The sequence below is a fragment of the Fundulus heteroclitus genome, chromosome 9 (genome assembly GCF_011125445.2).
Source record: "Fundulus heteroclitus isolate FHET01 chromosome 9, MU-UCD_Fhet_4.1, whole genome shotgun sequence".
NCBI lineage: Eukaryota > Metazoa > Chordata > Actinopteri > Cyprinodontiformes > Fundulidae > Fundulus > Fundulus heteroclitus.
This window is the reverse complement of record NC_046369.1, coordinates 5472630-5495950: the sequence shown is the minus strand read 5'-3', so window position 1 is coordinate 5495950 and position 23321 is coordinate 5472630. Positions and strand designations below refer to the sequence as shown.

At 40.1% G+C, this 23321-nt stretch overlaps 1 protein-coding gene across 4 annotated transcripts in view; it reads right to left on the bottom strand.

Annotated features, from left to right (window-relative positions):
* Positions 1-23321, bottom strand: part of lrp8 (low density lipoprotein receptor-related protein 8, apolipoprotein e receptor) — a 226393-nt gene that overhangs the window by 41119 nt on the left and 161953 nt on the right. For all 4 annotated transcript variants that reach the window (XM_012878066.3, XM_021324304.2, XM_021324303.2 and 1 more), the window contains exons 9-10: positions 21928-22053; positions 5225-5396 (exon numbers count right to left, since the gene is read on the bottom strand). In XM_012878066.3, coding sequence (XP_012733520.2) covers positions 5225-5396; positions 21928-22053 — 298 coding nt within the window. The remainder of the gene's footprint in view (positions 1-5224; positions 5397-21927; positions 22054-23321) is intronic.

Sequence of the window (23321 nt, the reverse complement as noted above, 5' to 3'; positions counted from 1 at the left end):
GAACAGCCAAATCAAATACAGATGAGAATCTTTAGAGAGACTTGAATATTGCTGTCTTTAGAAGCTCCTCATCCAATAAGCTCGAGTCATTTTGCAACAAAGAACATGCAAATATTTAATTCCCTATACATCTTCACTTATTCCTTAAGTGTATCAACCCACCAGACCACTCAGGTCGTCTGGCTCCAGCCTACTCCGCATACCTAGAACCAGAACCACAACCAGACACGGAGAAGGAGCATTTAGTTCCTATGCTCCACTTAACTAGAACAAACATCCAGAAAACTGTAAAAGCGCTGAAAGCCTGAGTTCCTTTAAATCAAGATTAAAAACACATTTGTTTAGGATTGCCTTCGACTGTTCTAGTTAAACTGTTTTACTGAAACATTATTAGTTCAACTTTGTAGTCCAACTGTTTTTAATATTTGTGTTTAGTTTCCATTTTCCCATGTTTTATTTTGTTTCTACATTCTATCCAATTTGCTTTTATTCTGTTTTATTTTCCTATATGTTAATCATGTAAAGCACTTTGCACCGTCTTTGTACTGAAATGTGCAATAGAAAATAAATTTGCCTTGCCTATATGTGCAAAGCTGGTCGTGACATACCCCCAAAATGCTATGGCTGTTAATTAATAAGTCACTGTAAATCAGCTATATGGAAGACGTCTGTGTGAGCTGTTCTTTAAACATGGAGATTTTTAGTTTTTGTTTTGTCTTTATCCAACAGTAGAAAATAAAAAAAATAAATCCTTGATTAATCCTTCCCCATGGAGACATGGTAAGGTGTAAACACATTAACATGTCATTCTAAATCAATCCTGTGAAAAAAAGGTGAAAGACCACATTCCAGTTCAGCTGTGAGGGAACATTATAAACGAGTCAGATTGTTGGATGGGATGAGGATCTTAACTATAAGAGAAAGCTGGTGCAGTAAATGGAGCGAAAGATCAGGTGAAGATGGATGAGACTGGGATATGCAAGCAGATTGTGTAGTTAATTGACTGTGTTACTGTTTGCCAACTCATTTTTGTATACGGGTGGAGGAGGAGGAGGGGGGGGGGTGCTTAGGGCTGCTCCTGTGTTAGTATGACGGATCATCTAAGATTTCTCCTTTTTTCTTTAATGCTACAGGATGGTAAACATAAATCCAGAGTCTTCTCCTCAGGGGTTAAATTAAAGTGAGATCTGGCAAAAATATGGATGAGGATGAAATCCCTCCAGATATTGATGCAGTGGTGGCCTATTTTAGATTTTAACTTAAGTTTAGACTATGGGGCCATTAACAAAGTTCAAAATAAATTGAGTCAGCAGGATTTCGCAGTCTGACATTTTTCTGAGTAACAATTTCAATTCTAGTACAATGGCAGAAATAGAAGACCCATCTGGACATGCACACAGTATAAAAACAGAACAGAAGTATAATTAGTTACTACAAACTGTGGCGCAGAAAAAGCAGGCAATAAATTACTCAAAGACCTCAAAGCAGATTGCATCTTTAATTGGCCGTACAATTGTTTGCAACATCTCTATTACTTGGAGAAGTTAACAAGACATTGACCCACAGAATGTTAATTACTATGAAGGAAAAGATAATAGAAAGGCTCATCACTGTGATAGGGATGCAAGGGTTACACATTTAAATATAAACAGTGACAAACAGTCCTGAGACCTATGAAATCATTAGTGAAAACTGGTGTTTAGATGATAAATATTTAACCATTTGGAAATACAACTTGATGTAAACTACAAATGTCTAATTCTAAACAAGTCAAAAACATGTATAAAAGATAATCAAAACATCCTATAAGAGCATTTTTAAACAAGCACCTAAACATAAATAAATCCAGATATAAGGCTCCAGTTGAAAGAACTTCTGCTTTACCACAAAACGGCCCTGGGTTCAAATCCCACCCTGGGGTCTTTCTGCATGAAGCTTGCATGCTCTTCTCATGTGTGTGGGGGAATTTTCTCTGGTTACTCTGGCTTCTTCACACACTCAGAAAAATCTGGCTCTTAATAGGGTCTAAGTTTGTACATGCATGGCTTTTTGTCTCTGTGCTGCCCTTTAATAGACTGGCAATGACTGCTGCAGATAGGCACCAACCCCTCTGTGACCCTGCATGAATGAAGCAGGTGTAACATATGGATGGAGCAGGCTGACAGCAGTTGGTTTGAAAAATGACCACAGGACATTTACTGTGGGAAATTTTGATAGGAAAATGAAAAAAATATATTAATTAAAAAATTTTAACAAATGTGCTTTCTTATATTCAGTTTAACCTTCCTATTTGAATTGTAATGAGATAAAACCTAAGATACGAATACAAACTAAATAAAACCACAGGATAAATTTCGTTTTAATACATGACAAAAAAGCAGTTTAATAAAATAAATTGACATGGAAACTTTCAATTACATCTTAATTATTCTCATTTCTGCTCTGCACTGCTTAGACACCTCAATTTCTTTCTTTGTATTTTTATGTAAGCACCTGAATGCAACCCTTGTTTGTAAACCGAATCTAATCCACTGCTGGTTCTTATATTATCATGCACAGCAAGGAAGATAAATTGATTGTTTATTTCTGATGCAACTCTGTTATTGCCTGCTTAATATGCTTTTGCGCGCTAGATTCCAGGCCTGCACGCTTTGCATCAAATTATACATCATTCTGGTGTACTAAGTCTAGGTACACAATGGAATTGTAAACATCTGGAGAAAAAAAATTAAGTTCCAATAGGATTAAATAATCCTTAATAGAAAATAATTTGTACATAATAAGATTAATGACAGAGATGGGAAGTTATTCAAACTATGTTTGTCCAAATATGCTATTGCTGATACTTATTCCTTCTCTTTAAATTACAATTAGCCAAGTCATTATGCTATATATATATATATATATATATATATGCATAAGTGTTTAGTTGTAAGATTGAACAGGTGGTACCAGACAAAGCTACGGATCCTGAAAATACCAAAGGGATGAAGGAAGGACAAGAAGATGGATGTGGGATGGACAGATGAATCGATGGCTAAACTTTTAGACAAAGGAATAGGGAATAAAGTTAGAAAGTATAGCAAACAGGCAACCAGACTTTTTTGAAAACGTTTCAACACCTATCCAGGAGCTTTTGTCAGTTCTTCCAGCTCGCACTTGAGCAACCTGCAGTTGTAGTGCTGCTGTTTTTAGGCATGTGGAGGCCCGTCCTCCTTTGCGCATTCCCAGTCAGAGTTTTTTTCCCCCATATTTCATTTTCTTTATCCATTCTTTTTGCAGATCTGGGAAATACTTCAATCAAAGTCAAGACTGCGCAGGAAACCTGTCAATGCCTTATACTAAAGTGCTTCAACTGCAGACATAACTACTAACTGTTAAGCAATTATTATTTTCCAGAAGGTCATTTGTACTACCAGACAGCTGACATAAAGTTGGGAAGTCCTCTGAGACACCGACCCAGATTAATTAGACAAACAAGGAACTTTTTTCAGGATGTAAACTCAGTACTAGAGATGACACCTGGACCTTGCGTGTCTCAAAATGCAAAACAGTTTGATTTGAAGGGATGAGGAATAATATTAATGAAAAGCTACAACAAGGCCAACTTGAATGCACAACTCTATTGTCTGAAAACCTTTCAGAGAAGCCACGATGCATGAGTTTATTTAGGGCTTTGAAAATAGAGTCCGCCGTAAAGAACGAGTTAATTTGTCCTTTCTCTGTCACAAGCCCTTGAGTGCATCACGGAGTTGATGAGGGAGAATGTGTATGCGTGTATGCAGATGAGTAATGATGGTGATTATTGAGGCAGTGAAATTAAGGCAAGCATATGGCTCAACAGAGATGATAGAAGACCCCTCCATCTACCTGCCAACTATAAGCTTACACCAACTAACACAACCACGCACAAAGCAACCATATACACAGTGTGTGTCGCTGTCTGGCAACGTATGTGCGTATATGTGTGAGGGAGGACAGACAGCGCCACCTTCCACCATCAGACAGATTACACAACCCCGCAGGTGTGTCTGCTTCACCACCAGAAGGTGTGACAGGTTGAAACAGACAAGATGGATAGATGAAGTGCCGTGCTATCACAGAACTGGTGAAGTATGCAAAGAAAAGCTCTCCAAATGTAAAAAGATCTTGGATGGTGTCATTTGTGCTTTTTTGACCTTTTACATAAGCTGCTCTCCTGTGAAACAAACCACGGAGATGGCTATTAGCCCTAAAAGAATTTGAGGAAACAAACCGCTAAAGGATATATTTTTCTGACAGGAATTTAAAAAGCGAGTGTTGAGGTTGAGAAACAACCAAGACACACTTCTATGTCACTGTGGTTAGTGTTGTTTCAATGACACCCTGGGTGAGAACCTCTTTCTCTGCCTTCACTTTGTGTTTCCCAGCAGAACCATCTCACAAACCGCAGCATTATTTATTGTTCCCTTCATCTTCAAATAAAACATTAAACACTAAACTACAAACAAATGTCAACTAACTTTGAATGATTGTTTTACTTTTTGTAAAACAATCCTTCATACAATTCAAAGTAGAACATACAGTTGTAACAAAAAAATTCCCTAACAATTAAACTAAATTTAACAAATAGCAACATGTTATATGGGCCATGCTGTGTTTCCCTGTTATTGCCGCATATTTCCTTCCTTTCATTGCTACTTCCATGATACAAATATGCACGGCATCGGTCGTAGCTTTTTTTTTTTTTTTTTTTGGATTTTTCACGGCTCTACTGGCTTGCTTTTTATTACAGTAGGCCGACAGGAAGGGGGTGGAAGAGGGGGAGAGAGATGCGGCAAAGGACCGCGGGTCGGAGTCGAACCCAGGTCGACCGATTTGAGGACTAAGGCCTCCGTACATGGGTCGCGCTACCCGTTGCGCTACCAGCGCGCCCATTGGTCAGACATTATTTCCTCAAATTTTCTTGCCAAGACTTGGCAAAGATGGCACTGAGGGCCCCTTACTAAAGACACAGAGGACGTTAATTTGGGCTTGCCCTGTGTGGGCTAAGTTTGACTGACAACATACCTTCTAAGACCAATCACAATAGAGGAAATCATCTCAGGTGTGTAGTCCCCATCATATAACCTGTTACTAAAAGTCTGCTGCTGTGTGCCTCCTCTTCTAATGTTGCCTTGAGCAACTGCCCATGTGGCCCAAATAAAAAAAACAAAAACACAGATTACTTTATTTGTGCATGTACCTGTATATTTTGCGATGATACAGATCACACCAGAACATCTTGTTAGTAGACACGTCCACATCCAGGGCCACAGCATTCTTCAGGGTGGGAACCACCTGTGTGTATTCACTCTTCAGCAGGTCAATGCGTCGGATCTCATGACGATTAGTAAACATCAGGTAGGGACTCTTTCCTAAACAGAAATGAGGACATTCACATTATTATAAACAGGTTGAAGAATATTCCGTTAAATTTAGTCACTGCTATATATTGCCATGCTATTACAGGGCAATAAAGGCCTCAGACAGTGTGGTTTATACCTAAGAACTCTAAGACTGTCAGGTCAAAAAAAGAGGAAAACAAAATAAAATAAATCACATATCCTTTTACAACACTGTGTTCAATTATATTGTGCCTATAAGTCATCATTTCATAAAGTCGAACGCCTGAAAAGTAAATCTCAGATGTGTTTTAAACACAATTGCATGTACTTTAAAACACGTAAGCGAATAAGCTATTAAAAGAGTTCAACACTGTTGATTTAATGAAAGATCATTCTAAGGTTTGAGCTGGGTATTGATTCAAATTTCAACAATCATTTTGATTCTGTTTCTTAAGATTTAGAATAGATTATTTTCGATTCGATTCCATCCGATCTCAAATTGTATTGCTGGTATTAACATTTTTTTTAGCTGTTAACTGAATTTCTTAACTGTGTAGTTATGCAACATATTGATACTAGTATCATATTAATGTTCAACAGCAAATTAAATGACTAATTACAGTAATGGTAGCTAATGGCACCACAGAGAGCGACTATGTCGTTTGAAGGTTATCAACAGATATGAACTATAAACCAAAAGAACAACAAAAACATTAGGATACATGGTCTCTAATAAATTAACACAAATTCAAAGCAATTCAGCACCATGGATAGCGACCGCATCATGTTGTTAACTTTAAACTCAGCATGTACAGGTAAGTCCCCATAGTAAAACAGAGATGCATCCACAGATATGTCGGAATCTTGGCTAAATGCTCATATAAACCACTACAAACACCCTTCAAACTATAAGTACTTGATTCAAAAAGCAAACAAAATCCAGAAAAGCCATGACTCAGTCTATGTTACAGCCAATCACTTTACATTTGTTAATCCCACAAAGCATCTCAACCGAACCCAATGAGCTCATAGACTGATAAAGTTTGTGCCCACTCTGCATATAGTCTTAAAGTTGATATGTTTGTGACAGACATGTTTATCTTTATTTGTTCCGTATTTTGACATTTATCAGAATACGGAACAAATCAGTCTTGTACTGATTTAAAATGGATGCAACATTAACCAAAAGGATGATTCCATTACATTCCGATTTTATAGGACGGGTGACAGCCTACAGCTAGCTGCACAAACATGAACAGTTTAGTCTAGCTTCAGACTGTTAACCCTTACTGACCTTTTACCTCCAGAACATTCCTGAAAAACTCCTCCTTCAAGATAACTCCTACACCATCTCTCTTCCCATTCACACCATGGTAGAACAGCTTGAACCCTGCTGCTAAGCTTCCCATTTGGTCTCCTGAACACACAATGTGGCCACCTTGCTTCTCTGCATCGTGTCATAGTACGAATATTAAAAGTCGCTCATCTCGATCATAGACTACTGCTTTTCCTCTTCCTTGTCAACCATTGCTGACCAGGGCCTTAATCGATTGAGTATAGAGATTGACTTGCATGATAAATTTGGCAAATGTTTTATACCGGATGACATTCCTGACACAACCCTCTGCATTTATCTGGGCTTAGGACAGACCCAAAATAGGACACAGGACAGTGTGCCCCTGTCGAGGCAGCATTTGTCATCAAATATGTGTACTCTGTTTTACTTTCAATAGCCTTCTGGGCTCAGTAACTCTTTGTTTAGCAACGTCATTTTTCAGATAATTTTACAAGAGGTTTGAGATATTGTTAATTAACTATTCAGCAACCATGACTTCACAGCCAATCAACTTTGTGCACTCTCTGTTTTCCTTTTCTACACAAAGTACACCTGGCTGACAGATTATGTCTTTTATAGATAACAATACTGAAAAAGACGTTGCTTCCCCTAAGTCCAAGTATACTCTTTCAGTCAGTTTTTCCCAAACCTCGTCCTCAAGCCACACTGCCCAACATGTTTTAGATGTTGCCCTGCTTAAGTCCACCTAATTTTAATTGATGGCTGATTAACAGGCTTTTGCTGAACTGCAATCATCTGAATTAGATGTGTTAAATCAGGGACACATCTAAAACATGCAGGGCAGTGTGCCTTGAGGATCAGGATTGTGAAACACTGGTTTAAGTCCATCCATCCATCCATCCATTTTCCAAACCGCTTTATCCCTCATGGGGTCGCGGGGGTTGCTGGTGCCTATCTCCAGCGTTCACCGGGCGAGAGGCGGGGTACACCCTGGACAGGTCGCCAGTCTGTCGCAGGGCAACACAGAGGGACAAACAGGACAAACAACCATTCACGCACACACTCACACCTAAGGACAATTTGGAGAAGCCAATTAACCTAACAGTCATGTTTTTGGACTGTGGGAGGAAGCCGGAGTACCCGGAGAGAACCCACGCATGCACTGGTTTAAGTAATCAATTGAATTTGAGTATACTGTATTAGAAATGGGATCTGAATCTGACTGACTATACTGCACTGAAAAAAAACATGATAAAAAATAAATGTATCAATCCTGATCAAACCCTGATCAACTCATATTCTACATGGCTAGATCTGTTTGTCTTATTAAATATCTCAAGATGCCTGATGTTGAAAATTAGCACTGTTAGCACTAATAAAGTGAATTGATTAAAATAAACCAACTCGTTGCTAAATTGTCCTCTATACGTGCCTTAAAGGGGACCTATTCTGCTTCTTTTTAAAAAGTTAGGATAGGTATATGGGCTATACAAAAGGTGATCATTATGTATTTTATCCAAAATTACTCGAGGATAATGAGTTGTCAACTACCCAGTTTTACCCATTTTTAGCTCCTTTCAGAATGAGCTGTTTTTAGGGCTCGGCTACTTTCATGAGAAAAACCTGCAGCTGGACGCACTCTATAACTCAATGTTTACACTTGCACTTTATACACGTGATGATGGCAGCAAACAAAAGCCCAACAGTACAACCATACATCTTTGACCCTGAGTCGGACTCAAAAGCAGAAGAAGTGGAGCAACGATACAGCAAGCGGTGAATGGACAAATAAATGGACACGGGGCTATCGGTAGCCTATTGTTAGCATTAGCTTGTGCTAAATAACAAAGCATGATCATGCTGAACTGCCATTGTACAGTACGTACAGCGGTAAAACCTGCCGATGAAGTGGGTGGAGCTCTGTGTGGATTGCTAAGGGAAGAGTTGGGCATTGCTGGCGTTGCTAGGTGCCTGTTGATTGTAAAGTAATAATCAAACTGCATGTTTTCCACACATCAACAAAACATTTACTTATTGCCAAAAAATGGTTGGATGTTTTTTTTTTTTTTCCAAAAAGGTCTTGGTCTGTTTCTTGCAGCATTAGAGACCCAAACAGAGGTATGAAAATGTGCAAAAAGGAAATTTTGCCTAATAGGTCCCTTCTAATAATTAGTCAGTTTTGACAAAGTATTAAAATTGAGGTTTATTCCCAAAAGGGAATAATATAGCAAATGCAATCCCTTTTTGCATTTATTTATTACTAGTATTTTCAGCAGTACAAGCATAACTTTTACAAAGTTTGCAATTGACATAGATAATTTACTTATAAATGTTTCCTCTTGCAAAGCAGATCATTTATTCCTGCACTATATTGTCTTGCTGAACTGCAGCTGCCCTGCTCCTATATGAAGAAATGAGGCAAAATGTGCCTCAGACTAAAGTAGATCAACCACACAGGTATGACATGATTTTATTTTTGGTACAACAATGTGTCAAAAGTGTGTTAGTGGGCCCTCTTCTTCATGTTCACTTAATGCAAGTTGTTAGCTGGTGCATCAGTTCCCCTAAGGCACATTTTTCAGCAAACTGACCGGACATGACAAAAGGATTAGAAAAATGATCAGGGACGAGTCCCCTAGACTGACCTTGTATTTAGTATTTTAGCTTTTGTCTAAGCCACCATGCATAGAGTTGCAAGCTTTGTAGAAATCAGAGATTGTATACAATACTAATAGTGTACTAAAGGCTTATATCAAAACTTTTATTAAAGCTGGTATTAAATGTACCGTGCATCCACTTTTCTTTAATTTGGTTAAATTGCTTTGATTTTTAGACTTAAGATTTTAACCTGATTTACCTACATATTTGCTGTATCTCATATTTTTCAACTCACTTTAGGCTCCCAGCTGTGCAGAGAAGCAGAAGTACCACTTAAAGCTTTTAAAAGAAATTATACAACAGGCACAGTCATGCACAAACATCCACACTGAACCCTGCTTTAGTTTTGTCCCCAGTTCTACCACGCGTTCTCTCACAGAGAGAACATATTACATTTCTACCAGTGTTTGGATGCAATCATTTTCCTCTGACTACTGGGTTGGTAACCATCAATTTCACCTGCTGAGAGAGAGACAGAGATAGACACGCAGCAAGAAACGGACAGGGACAAGTAAAAACGACGGATGAATGTGTTGTCATGGAGGTTTGAGGAGTTAGAGGATGTAATTGGGAGAGTGGAGGTGGAATGAGTTGAGAGAAATGAACAAGCAGATAATTGGAGGGGTAAAAAAGTGTACAATGAGTTATGTGAAAGAAAGATGATGGGAAAAAGGTATATTTGTAAGGCATGCACGGGGCATATAATAAAGTTCAATCCTAAAGTAATGCATACGCCTATAACATTTAGATTTGTAATCATTGTTGTTCGACCAAGAAGTCTATTTCTGATAGTATATGAGACAGGCATCTCTCAAAATGTAATACAATAACACAAAAAAATGTATCCACCTTACTATTACATTATACCTTTAAATAAAAAAATGGTATGTCAATAAATACTTATAACTTTCTCCATAATCAATGGAAAAAAATCTTTTTTGGTGCTGTAGCAATTAATCCCTTCTTCTAATTCCTGTCCAGCTTTTTAAACGAGTTAACTGATACGTTTTAGTATTTATCTTTGTGGTGAGCTCCAAATGTTTGATGTTAGAAGGCCTCCTTGCCATCCCCCTGGTCTTTAGCTCCCTTCACAGATTCATCAGCTTCATCAACTTAAGACCATGGCTGGACCACTACAAAATGGTTCTATTACTTTCTGTAAGAAAAAATAAAACATGGTGGTAAATAAAATGATTACTTTAAACCTAAATCCACCATGACATGTGAATACCTTTTGTACTTTGTCACAGGTTAATCGCAGGTTAGATGAGGGTAGGGCAACACGTAGAAAGCCACACTTTACAATCTGCTCACATTTTGCAGGTCAGAATCTTAATCGGAATTTGCTTTATTTGTGCATACAAACAAGAAATCTGACTTTGTTTCATCTGCTCCTTTTGTCCGTCCGTCCGTCCGTCGTCTTCCGCTTATCCAGGGTCGGGTCGCGGGGGTAGCAGCTTCAGTAGGGAGGCCCAGACGTCCCTCTCCCCGGCCACTTGGGCCAGCTCCTCAGGAGGAACCCCAAGGCGTTCCCAGGCCAGCCGGGAGACATAGTCCCTCCAGCGTGTCCTGGGTCTTCCCCTGGGCCTCCTCCCGGTGGGACGTGCCCGGAACACCTCACCAGGGAGGCGTCCAGGAGGCATCCTGACCAGATGCCCGAGCCACCTCAACTGGCTCCTCTCGACGTGGAGGAGCAGCGGCTCTACTCTGAGTCCTCCCCGGATGACTGAGCTCCTCACCCTATCTCTAAGGGAGAGCCCAGACACACTACGGAGAAAACTCATTTCAGCCGCTTGTATCCGGGATCTCGTTCTTTCGGTCACGACCCAAAGCTCGTGACCATAGATGAGGGTAGGAACGTAGATCGACCGGTAAATCGAGAGCTTCGCCTTTTGGCTCAGCTCTCTCTTCACCACAACGGATCGGTACAGCGAACCTTTTGGTTAACTCATAAAAAAACAGGGTATTCTTTTTTTAATACTGCACAAGCATTGATCTTCTTTACAGTAAAACAGATGTTTATGTTGTAGCAGTTAAGGATTCTTCAACGCACTAAAGTTAATTGTAGTGAAATAAAAGATTGAATTGAAGTCCCAAATAATAAGTGATGTTCCTCAATTTCAAGTACCATTACCTAATAAAATATTCTGACTCAAATTGTGACCTATCCAGAGATCTATTTCTAGGTTGCCATGCTGGAACCTTGGGCTTATGATGTAGTTGCAGAAGTGGTCACGTCGCATCCTGAGTTTACTTACAGACATGCATCCTGCCTTTCATCTTTTGTTTTTAAGGCAGGCTGGCTGTTCACAACTTTTTGTTCCGCTCCACTCTGTTAATTAGGGTGAGCAGATTCATCCAGGTTTCTTCTGATAACCTCCACACTTCCCACCTGTTGCCACGCCTTTGAATACCTGCCTCTTACAGCCATTAGTCTTACAGCCATTAGGAAGATTGTCCTCAAGCCTTCAGTGAGTTAATGTCCAGCGTTTTGTGGGCATCGCCTGATCTGACCAGTTGTTCTTGCTTTTGGATCTCCTGTTTGCCTTGGCCTCCCTGGATACGTCATCGGCCTTCCGACTCTGGACACCTCCTCGGACTGTTTTCTCTACCATTAATTTTACCCTGCCCTCTAAATTTGTCTGCTAGTCTGCTGCCTGCCCTTTCATGCATAACCCAGTTTGTTTCTCAGACCTGCTCCCTGTTTCCAGCCCAGTCTGTTTCTCTGGACATTATTTCTGCCTGCACCTAGTTCTGTTTTTTTTTTTTTTTCTAAATAAACCTTTTAAGCACAACACAGTGCCTGGCTGAATTATTGGGCTTTCTGTTTTACTGCGCACTAAACAGAGGCTGCCAAGCTTGGTTTTAGAATTTACAAGTTTGTTTATGCTACATTTTGTACAGCCATACTTTGATAAACAAAGTCCAAAAAGATCCATTTTATCTTCTTTACGCCTCGGGAATTGGATTGTTAGAATTCTAATAATTAATCTGTTAAAGTAACTGGTTTATTCTAACAAACTATTATTCCTTAAACTTAACAAGTCAGTTGTAACTCTGGCCCTTTGTTTATGGCTATTGTCCTGCTGGAGGGTGTACAAAGTCTCTTGAATCATGTCAAATGTTTTATTCAAGGTTGCCCCGTAGTTAGTGTAATTTATCACAAATTCATGTGAAGTGGAATGCTAGTTTTCTTCCACTCATGGTGTTTTGCATCTAGACCAAACCATTTTTACCCTTCTGAACACAGCACCTTTCTAACTACATTTGTAATGCCCCCTACAGAAGGATTTCTTCTTGCCACCCTTCCATAAAGCCTAGCTTTTTAGGGTGTGGGACTAAGAGTGGATGTGTTGATGAACCCCGACACCTGAGCTGTGGATCACTGCAACTCTCCCAGACTTACTCTGGGCTTGTACCTTGCTTGACCTATCACGGTAGTTGCATGGCCATGTCATAATAAGTTAGTTGATGGCCATACTCTTTCCATTTTAGAATGATACGCTAAAAGGTACTCTGTGAAATTTTTAAAGTTAACTGAAACAAAAAAAATCTGTATTTTCTCTTCTTTCTTATGCACTTCTTGTTACTGTGCACTATTTTATTTTTATATTTGTATCATGTTCGAATAAATTTCATTTCATTTCAAAAAAGCACAGGATATTGTTTAGTAATCTTAACTCTGCTTTAAAAACAACTTTATCGTTGACCCATCCGTTTTCCTTGGCCTACATGAGGCAAGTGCTGTCTCACAAACCTCCAAGGTGTAGACAGAACAGCTGAACCGAGAAAAATGACACATATGTGGAGTCTACTTACTAATTTAATGAGTTTGGAAGTCAATTGGCTACACTGGATTTCATTTATGGGTGTCAGACTAAAATGGGTGAAGTATAAATGAGTTCCAAATTTTCCAAATTTTATTTACAAAATATCTTGTAAATCATATTTTTACTTGCTCTTCTGTCCTTTCTGTTGGGGCAATGTTTGAGGGATAGGAATATTCAATAGGTTATAAAACTTATATCAAATGTAATATTCTAATATGCTCTTGAAGACAGGTCAGCCATTTAGAAAACTATTTCAGACCAAAACAGCCTCATACACATATCTAATCCCATCATGTGCACAAATTCATACAAGGTATTCTGTATGCCGTTTATTTAATCTCAAACCACGTCTGGAAACTGAGCATCTACATGAATAAGCAGCACGCACACGGAAACAACTGAACACCAAAATGTGATGCATGCCAGGAAATGAAAACTTGAGTGAAAACATATATTACAGTGAGGCATTTCTGCACCATGAGAGAAGAAAACATCATTTGCAAGCCAAGAAGGATCCTCAAGAGAGACTGTCACCTCGTTGTGAGAACAAATATGTGTACTTCACCAGACTTAAAAAGGCTGTGTAACCAAACCTGATCTCAATGTTAGCTACAGTGTGGAATGCTTTTCAAGCAAGTGAGGGATGACTATTAGAAAACTGCAAAAACACAGCAAAAAAGGAGTCTGAAACTGATGAATCTCAGTACACAACACTTTAGGCAATGTGAGGACACATCACATCAGCCACAGGCCCTGCCCCAAGAGTCTTAAACGTGCAATTAAGCAAGCAAAGATTAAGAAGCTGAGTGCATTTTAAGATAGTCGAGCACGCACTGGCCACTGTGGGGTGCTAAGGGGTAGGTACTCAATTCGGTACTTTTATAGATACCGACACAATCCTGTCAGTACTACCGGGTACCGATTCACGTAAAATCAAAACAATACCATGTTTCAGTACCTAAACATATGACTCTGACACCGAGGGAGTGGAAGAGCGGGGGATTTTCCATGCCGAACATGAACACAGCATCGCATGCACAAGAGCGTGACAGCGTCAGTAGCCGCTGGTCCAGTAAAGAAAGCAAGCATGGCTGATAGGAAACGTTCGAAAGCATGGCTGCACTTTTCAAAATGCGTTGCAGATTACGCTCGCTGCAATATTTGTGAGGCGAAGTACAAGGCCAGTGGCGGGAATACTTCTAATCTGAGGAAGCACCTGATCAGTGCTGACAATTCAACGAACTTCTCGCTATATTTAATCATTTTTCAGACCCATCCCAGCGAGCTTTTTTCAAAAAAAGCGACAAGCGAAAAATCTATTAACTTTTGTTTTTGGTCACTTCCCGAGAATGTACCAATCGTTCTGGAGTTTATTGTCTTGGGAGAGCGGCTGGTGCTTCCCACTTCTCCAAGAGCTGCCTCACAGGCAGCTGTAGCTTTGACCTGAAAACCATTTGCAGTCAGAGGCTCTCTGTTTCCACATTACAAATGTATCCCTTTTTTCACCTCCGGAATATCGCCAAAATTAGAAACATTCTGTCCAGGAGTGATGCTGAAAAACTAGTCCATGCATTCGTTACTTCAAGGCTGGACTATTGTAATTCTTTACTATCAGGAAGTCCACAAAATGCAGTTCGAAGGTTTCAGCTGATTCAAAATGCTGCGGCAAGAGTTCTGATGAAAATCAACAAGAGGGATCATATTTCTCCTGTTTTAGCTTCCCTTCATTGGCTTCCTGTTAAATCAAGAATAGAATTTAAAATTCTCCTTCTAACGTATAAAGCCCTTAATAATCAAGCTCCATCATATATCAGAGCTCTGATTACCCCGTATGTTCCTAACAGAGCACTTCGCTCTCAGACTGCAGGTCTGCTGGTGGTTCCTAGAGTCTCTAAAAGTAGAATGGGAGGCAGATCCTTTAGCTATCAGGCTCCTCTCCTGTGGAACCAACTCCCAGTTTTGGTCCGTGAGGCAGACACCCTATCTATTTTTAAGACTAATGTTAAAACTTTCCTTTTTGACAAAGCTTATAGTTAGAGTGGCTCATACCCTGAGCTATCTCTATAGTTGTGCTGTGATAGGCCTAGGCTGCTGGAGGACATCAGGGTCTAATTTTCTCACTCTACTGATTTCTACTGTTCTTCAGTCTACTGTTCTCCAGTTTTGCATTGTATTACATTGAAATGACTGTCGTAATTTCAGCTTTTAACTTTTGCTCTCTCTCTTTTTCTTCATAGTAGGTACACCTGGTCTGGCGTTCTGTTAACTGTGACATCATCCAGAGAAGACGGCTCACCCGCTACTTCCATCTAATGTAGAACAGATTACTGGATCAATGTGTGCTTCTGTGCTTTTTTGTTTCTCTTGTTGTGTCTCTGCTCTGTCTTCTGTAACCCCCAGTCGGTCGAGGCAGATGACCGTTCATACTGAGCCCGGTTCTGCCGGAGGTTTTTCCTTCCCGTTAATGGGTGGTTTTTCTTCCCACTGTCGCTTCATGCTTGCTCAGTATGAGGGATTGCAGCAAAGCCATGGACAATGCAGACGACTCTCCCTGTGGCTCTACGGTTCCCCAGGAGTGAATGCTGTTTGTCAGGACTTTGATGCAATCAACTGGTTTCCTTATATAGGACATTTTTGACCAATCTGTATAATCTGACCAAATCTGTATAATATGATTGAACTTGACTTTGTAAAGTGCCTTGAGATGACATGTTTCATGATTTGGCGCTATATAAATAAAATTGAATTGAATTGAATTGAATCCCGCCCTCATTTACAAAGCGGGATGAACTGTTTTTGTTTAATTATTCGTTTTCTAAGTTTTTGCGGCAATAGTGGCTTGTTTTTACGAACTAGGCTGAAAGGAAATGTTTGTTTTTTTGAGAGAAGGGGGAGACATGCAAAAAGGGTTGGAATAGTACCCGGGTCATCCACGTGCTGCGAAGGCCTCCTGTGCCATCGCAGCATGCCCCATAAAACATGTTTTTAATACTGTTTTTTTTTTCCTTCTCTGAAACTGTTGCACTAAAACAATTCCCTGAATTTTATTCACACACAGCTTCAATCCCGAATTCATCTCGTTCACTCGCTGCCCCTGAAAATTGGTTTTATATGCTGTGGATTCAGGTAATGTATTACATTTCATACATTATTTAATAAGGTTCGTTTGTAGATCCAAACAAGTTTATATATTGAGTAATAAAATGTTAAATTGACAAATTTAGAGATTTTATTTTATTCTTTAATACATAAATACAAAAAAAGTACTGAAAATAGGTATAGGTTAGGTACTGGTATCGATTCCCAGGTACTAGGTATCGGTACCGTATCGGTTCAAATGTGAAAGGTACCCATCCCTACTCATGGTGCAGAAATGCCTCCTTGCGATTTACTTTTTTTACCCACATTCTATTTTCTTTGCTGGCATCGTGCCTGTTTTCCATGTGAATGCTATGCATTCATTCATCCGCTTGGTTTCCAAGTGTGATTTCAGACTACAATACACCATTTTTTGCACCAAAAAAACAAAAAATGTAAGCATCAAAAGGTTACAGTAAGATCTTGAAAGTCCAGTTACAACATTTAGACCAGGGGTGTCAAACTCCAATACTCAAGTCCTGAAACTTTTAGATGTGTTCCTGGTCCAACACGCCTGAGTCAAATAAATAGGTCATTAGCAGGACTGTGGAGAATCTGGCTGCATCCACAAAGGTCTAATTGGTAAGGACTCTTTAGCCAAAGTGGAAGTGCATCAGTATTCCTCATGATAAGTGCTGCCTGAATACTGCAGTCAGTAAGGAAGCAGGTATAAAAAGGAGCCTGTATGCTTTCTGTCATAGTTTCTTAAGCTTAGGGAGCTTGCGATCTTCTTTACTGGTGCTAAGGAGCCATAAGTAATCCCACAATCCTTAGCATAACATGATGTTTAAGCACAGCCTGCGTCACGGAAATTAACAAAAATGTCCGGAGAGAAGAGAGTACACACTTAGTAATTCTTTCTTGGAAGGCTGTAGGCACATATTTGACTAGAATCATCCAGGCGTGTTTCCGTTGCGTAATGACATCGGAGTTACAGGCTGGCCGAAATCGGGGCAGCTGTCCGAAGCTCCTTTCCTGCTCCCAATGCAGTTCAATTCAATTCAATTCAATTTTATTTTATTTATATAGCGCCAATTCATGAAACATGTCATCTCAAGGCACTTTCAAAAGTCAAATTCAATTCTTACTACAGTTCTTACTGTTGACCTTGTGAAAGCTCAAGGAATAGGAGCTCAGGGCTATAATTAGAACATTTGGGACGCAGCCCCAGACTGAGGGCGTAATTCAGCCAATTGAGTCAGACTGGGGACACATGTAAAAGTTCGACACCAAACCTGCCTTAGACAGTTAAAACCTTTGACAAAGTACATAGCACTGGATATTCATTGCTAATATGAAAATCATTTCGGAAATAAAATTAAAATCCCATCTTCCAGATCACCGAAAGCCGAAAACGGCATGTGAGATGAGCTTGACAACACTGTGTTGTACCTTTGGTCCCATGACTCACCACAGGGATAACCTGACCACAGCTTTAAAGCCAATTTGAAACGTGTGTTCTCAAACTGTCAAGTGTGGCTCGCGCTGCTCTTTTGTACGGTGGTAAAGCTCCCAGCACGCCACAGACAAAGGATAAAATAAGCAGGCCTGTTTGGTCCGCAGACAGTTTACAGATTGTTTTCTGCAACGTTGCAACAACCTGTTATGCTTTTTCTGGTGCTGTTAGTAACACTTTTGTAATGTTATTAGCTTACTCTGTCAGAAACCTTTCTGCTTTACTCACGTATAAATACTCAGGTTGTTAAAATAAAAGACAAAAGGATGCCAAGAGGAAGTACTTCCATAAACAGTTGATTTCCAGCTTGCCAGGATGATTTCATTCATATCTGGATGAATTTCCAACAGGCAATTAAAACAAAAAAGATTTCTGTTTGCTACTTCTCTTCTTCTGACAAACACAGAAAAAAGAAACAAAACACTAACTTAAGTTGATGAGTCATTCAGAGGCTTCACACTCAAAGGTTTATGGGGAAACACTGAATGCAATAAGTGTGAAATAAAACTTTGCCCAGGGGATTTAATGGGCGCTGCTACGTACCAAAATTAATGGTCCCAACCACACTTACACAAATACCGGCGTAGAGAAGAAAGCGTATAATGACTCTGACCTGAGATTTTTCTTTTAATTAGTATTGCTAGACTAGCAGTTACTGTGAGATTAATCTGGGGAGCCATAAACTGCATGCTGGGAATAGAAAAAAAAAACAGAACACACACAGAGATGGAGAGTCATTTGGATCTTTAGAAATAGTGAAAAAATATTCACGCATTCGAAAGTCAAATATACAGGAACGTGGCCCATGTCATAGAAAAGCATACAACATTGCTCCCCCACAAGAGGCTTGAATTTGTGTTCGAAATAGGATCTGCCTCTTTAATATGACAGTGCATGAAAAAAACTGAAGGCTATATATATGCTGATTATTGAGGAAGAGCATCTAGGAATGATTTGCTGGACAAATGGAGCTTCATTAAATCCTCATTACATCCGCTTCACAAAGCAGGCGTCTCTCTATTTACGGCTCCGCCTCTGTGCTTTTCTTTTGAGCAGGAATTAACGTGAACAACAATCAACATTAATTCAGTCATATTTTAGACTCTCCCTCTTCGTGTTTCCTTTGGCACGCTGTTTATTGAGCGCAGAAATATTCATAGAAATAATTTTTTTCTTTCCCCCTGCTCGTCTATGCCTCCAAAGTGCGTTGACTCTAACAAGAGCTGTTTGCTCTGCCCAATGCTAATAAAGATTCACACAGAGAGACACTGAGCAATTAATGGGGTTTTTTATGCCACTTAGCTTCAGAGTGAGGATATGTTTTCTGCTTTAAGCACTCTCATTACCAGACCAGCTCACCCTATAATGACTTAACCTAAGACGATAATCACCAATAACATGCTTTCTCCCTCGTTTCATGTTGAAAAGCGAACTTGCTGTGTATTTCATTTCGAATGAATTTCTTTTATTCTGCTTAAGGCATGACCATAAAAAAAAAAAAAAAAAAAAAAAACATCAATAAAACATGCACACTATGTATAGCTTACTTTATTGGGGGTTTTCATGACACCTGTTAACCTGCCCAGTCAGATTGATAATGTGTAGCACTCTAGTTATGCACATTATCAATTAATGATAATAATAATAATAATAATAATAATAATAATAATAATAATAATAATAATACTCTTTATTGTCATGGCAACAAACATTTCAATGAAATTTGTTCATTACATTTAACCCATCTCCTTGGGAAGCAGTGGGCTGCCACTGAGCGACACCCAGGGAGCAATCTGGTGTGAAGGGTCTTGCTCATGGACCCAGAGTGGCAGTGTGTGGAAGTTTAACCCGGAACCTCCGGGACAATCTGGGACTGCTTTTGAATCCATTTGGCGAAAAGAGGGAATTTCAGCAGTTCAGTAGTAGAGGGGGATTGCTGTTTCTGTGTTAATGAAGTTAACTACAGGTTCACTGAAGACGCAACAATGAAACAACCACACAACAAGAAAAGTTCTGCAGATGGAGGACTTAGGACCCCCCCCCCCCGCATCAAGAGCATGAAAGAGGTCCCAGGACAAAGGCAGTTACGCTAGGGGTGCTGCACAGGCCTTTTGGAGGTCCTTAACCCGCCAAATCTGCTCCTTTATGCAAGAAGGAACAGGATGAGCACTGCCACAGCCCTATAAAGTGCCCTCCAGTGGGCCACTGGCTTGTTGTCTCTGACCCAACCATTGGAATCAGACTTTATGAGGGTGGCCAAAGGGCCCAACGTCCTCTAGTAGACCTTTTGTTCACTGCCCCGCATTGTGGAGCTCGACTGGCATTTGCCTGGGAACACCGGAATTGGCAGGTTCAGCACTAGTTCTCTGTCCTTTTCACAGATGAAAGCAAGTTAACTCTGAGCTCATGTGACAGGCATGAAAGGGTCCGGAGAAGCTGCACTGAACGTTATGCTGCCTTCAGTGTGGTGGGTTTGGTGGTGGGTCAGTGTTGAACTGGGGAGGCATCGCCATGGAGGGACACACAGACCTGAACAGGATAAAGGATGGTACCCTGACTTCCATTAGGTATTGGGATGAAATGCTTAGACCCATTCTTAGACTTTTTGCTGGATCAGTGGGTTCCTCAGGCTCATGTGGCAGGAGTATCAAGCCAGTTCCTGAAGGATGAAGGAACTGATACCATTGACTGGCCTCTACCCCCCATGACCTAAACCCAAGTGAACATCTCTGGGACATTGTGTTTAGGTCCATACAACGGCACCCAGTTGCACCTCAGAGTGTCCAGGAGCTTGGTGACACCCTGTCAAATTCTAGGAGGAGACATACCAGGACACCATCCATCATCTCATAAGGAGAATACCCCGATGTTGTCAGGCATGCATGCAAACACACGGGGGCCATACCCACTATTGGGTACCATTTTGAGCTGCTGCAATGACATTTTAGGAAATCAGACCAGCCTGCCGCATCGTTTTTTTTTTCTTTCAGTTTTACCTCCTCTGTTCAGATTAGTTACCTGACTCCGCCAGATAGATTTGCTCCGCATATCCATCTGGAAACCTTCCGTTGAAGTAATTTTGGGAAGGGGCGAAAATACTGGTTAGCTGATTGGCCTATGTTGGTGATAGACGGGCCAAATAAACCAATCAGATTCGTCGTCGCTCTGTTACGAGCGAAAACACAACCACAAGCCAAGCTACTCTTGCTGCTGCAGGTAAAGGCTCGTTAGCTCAGCAAAGAAATACTCTGTAATTCTGATAAAACTTGCTCGATAGCCACGCTAACGCTAGTTTCATCGGCTGAAGCCGCCATGTTCTTTAGACTGAACTGTCGCGCTTCTCGTTGCGTCACACCTCAACCCGCCTCAAAGCCAACGCTGATTGGACGTTCGTTTGGTGAACGGCTCCAAATTTTCTTTAACGGAGAGTAGCCAGACTGATCTGCGAGTGAAACCTTGAAAGCTCGCGAGATCAGGATGGTCTCACGAGGCTATCAGATTAGGCCCTCTGTGAGTTAATAATTTTCATTTTCATGAAATGATGTGTCATTCTTTTGTTCCCAACACATTATCCATTTGATATCAGGATGGATATCCAGCAGGTGCTTTTTTTCCCCCCAATTGAGACCTGATGTTTTTTTTCAAAGCGTTCCTTTAATTTTTGTGTGCAACATATATCCTTTTTCATTATCCAGTCCAGTTCAGAGCACAGAGTTATAATTTTTTTTTTATTCATAACACTGCTCAGAGAGCTCTTGCCAGCAAATAAGGGTTACAGACCTTGCCTGTGTCCTGCAGAGAGTGCAGACCCCTTACCCACACAAAAGCCTTCCCCTGAAACCCAAGGGAAAGCAGAGGCAGCTGGCTGCAAACTTGCCATTATTGTGGACTAAAGAAAAAGATAGCAAATATTTATCTTTGAACAGATTGCTGTGCGGGCCCCGCATACGAAACAAGCCTCTCTTTTCAGAGTCCCGCTGAGTGAGAATGGTGTGGGATGTCACATTGTAGTTAGGGGTTGTGGAATGGATGAGTAATTGGTGTTTATACAAGAGTGAGTCTCGATGTGTGAATTCGCTCAAGTATATATTGGATCATGAATGGATTTTGGTGAGAACATCTATCTGTGGCAGAGTGTATGTCTTCCCCTGAGTGAATGTGTGCATGGGACAAACGGCTTACCCACAGCTTTGCAGGTCTTTGACGCGGGGTCCATCTCGTAGCCTTCATAGCACTCACACTTATAATCTCCTTTGTAGTTGATGCAGATTTGACTGCAGGCATCTGGATTCTCACACTCGTCGATGTCTACAGAAGGACGGACATAAAGAGAATGCAAAAGCATGTAAAATGTATACAGGCAAAGGATGTTTCATCTGATTAGAAAAACACGAGACATGATATCTAGGATTTTCAAGAAATCCTCTCTGCAAAATACGGTTCTGCACACTTCAGGGAATAATTGTTTTGTTTGTCCAACTTGACAAGTAATTTAAAGACAAAATCCTACTATAGACAATTTATTAAGTGTTCATGATACCACTTGTTTTTACACATTTTTTATTCACTTATTGGGCTTTTCCTGGCCAATACCAGTAGCACCTGAATTTATTAATCCCATTTGGAAATAATGTGTGTTGGCAAATAGACAATACTAGCAGCTGGAACAAATCTACAATTGAAATAGCTCAACACATCTGATATTATATAAATTTTCTCTAAATTAAGGCACATAATCTGGTTTTAAATGACTAGAGTCTGAAAATGTTTCAACTCCTTGATGATAAGAGTCTTCAACTTTAGATGTTTATTGGTCCAACTTCTTTATTCTTTAGCCAATTCCATTTTTTATTGTAAGGACTAAAGCAGACGCATCGGGTTCCTTAATATCGGTAGTAGTTTTAAATTCACAGGAAAATGCAGGGCTTACAAGATTTTACCTGTAAAAGCATGAAATCATAAGTCCTTAACCTTTACCTCATTTATATTTTAGTAACACAAGTGCATCAATGTAAATGCTCTTTATTTATGCATTTGTAGATGAAAGTCTTTTTGTATGCATGTTTAACATCTCTTTGTGTTATTTATGCATTTTGCTGGAGAGGAAATTATATAATTTAATACAGTAGTTACACATTTTTTTTTATTTCTTACCCAAAGTTCCTTGATATATAGAAGAGGAAGAATGAAGCGCAACATGAAAAGGACATGCTTATAGTGAAGCACGGTGGGGGCTGCTTTGCTTCACCTAGCATTCGAAACCTGCAGCCCGTAAAGGGCAAGTTGGAATAAATCAAATTCTTAGAGAAGATGTCATGGTGTCTGTGAGGAAGCAGTAGCTGGGCTCTTAAACAGGAAAATGATCCCAATATCACAAAGTCCACCAAGGCTTGGTTTAAGGAGAACTCCTGGAACACACCGGAGGGGCCATCACAGTCAGCAGACATGAAATCTATAGGAAAATCTCTGGTGGTGTTTTAAAAAAAAAAACATGGTAGCAGCAAACAAACTCAATGACATTAATGAGTAGGTGGGCTAAAATTCCTTAAGGACGTTGCCAGATGCTGGTGTGAACC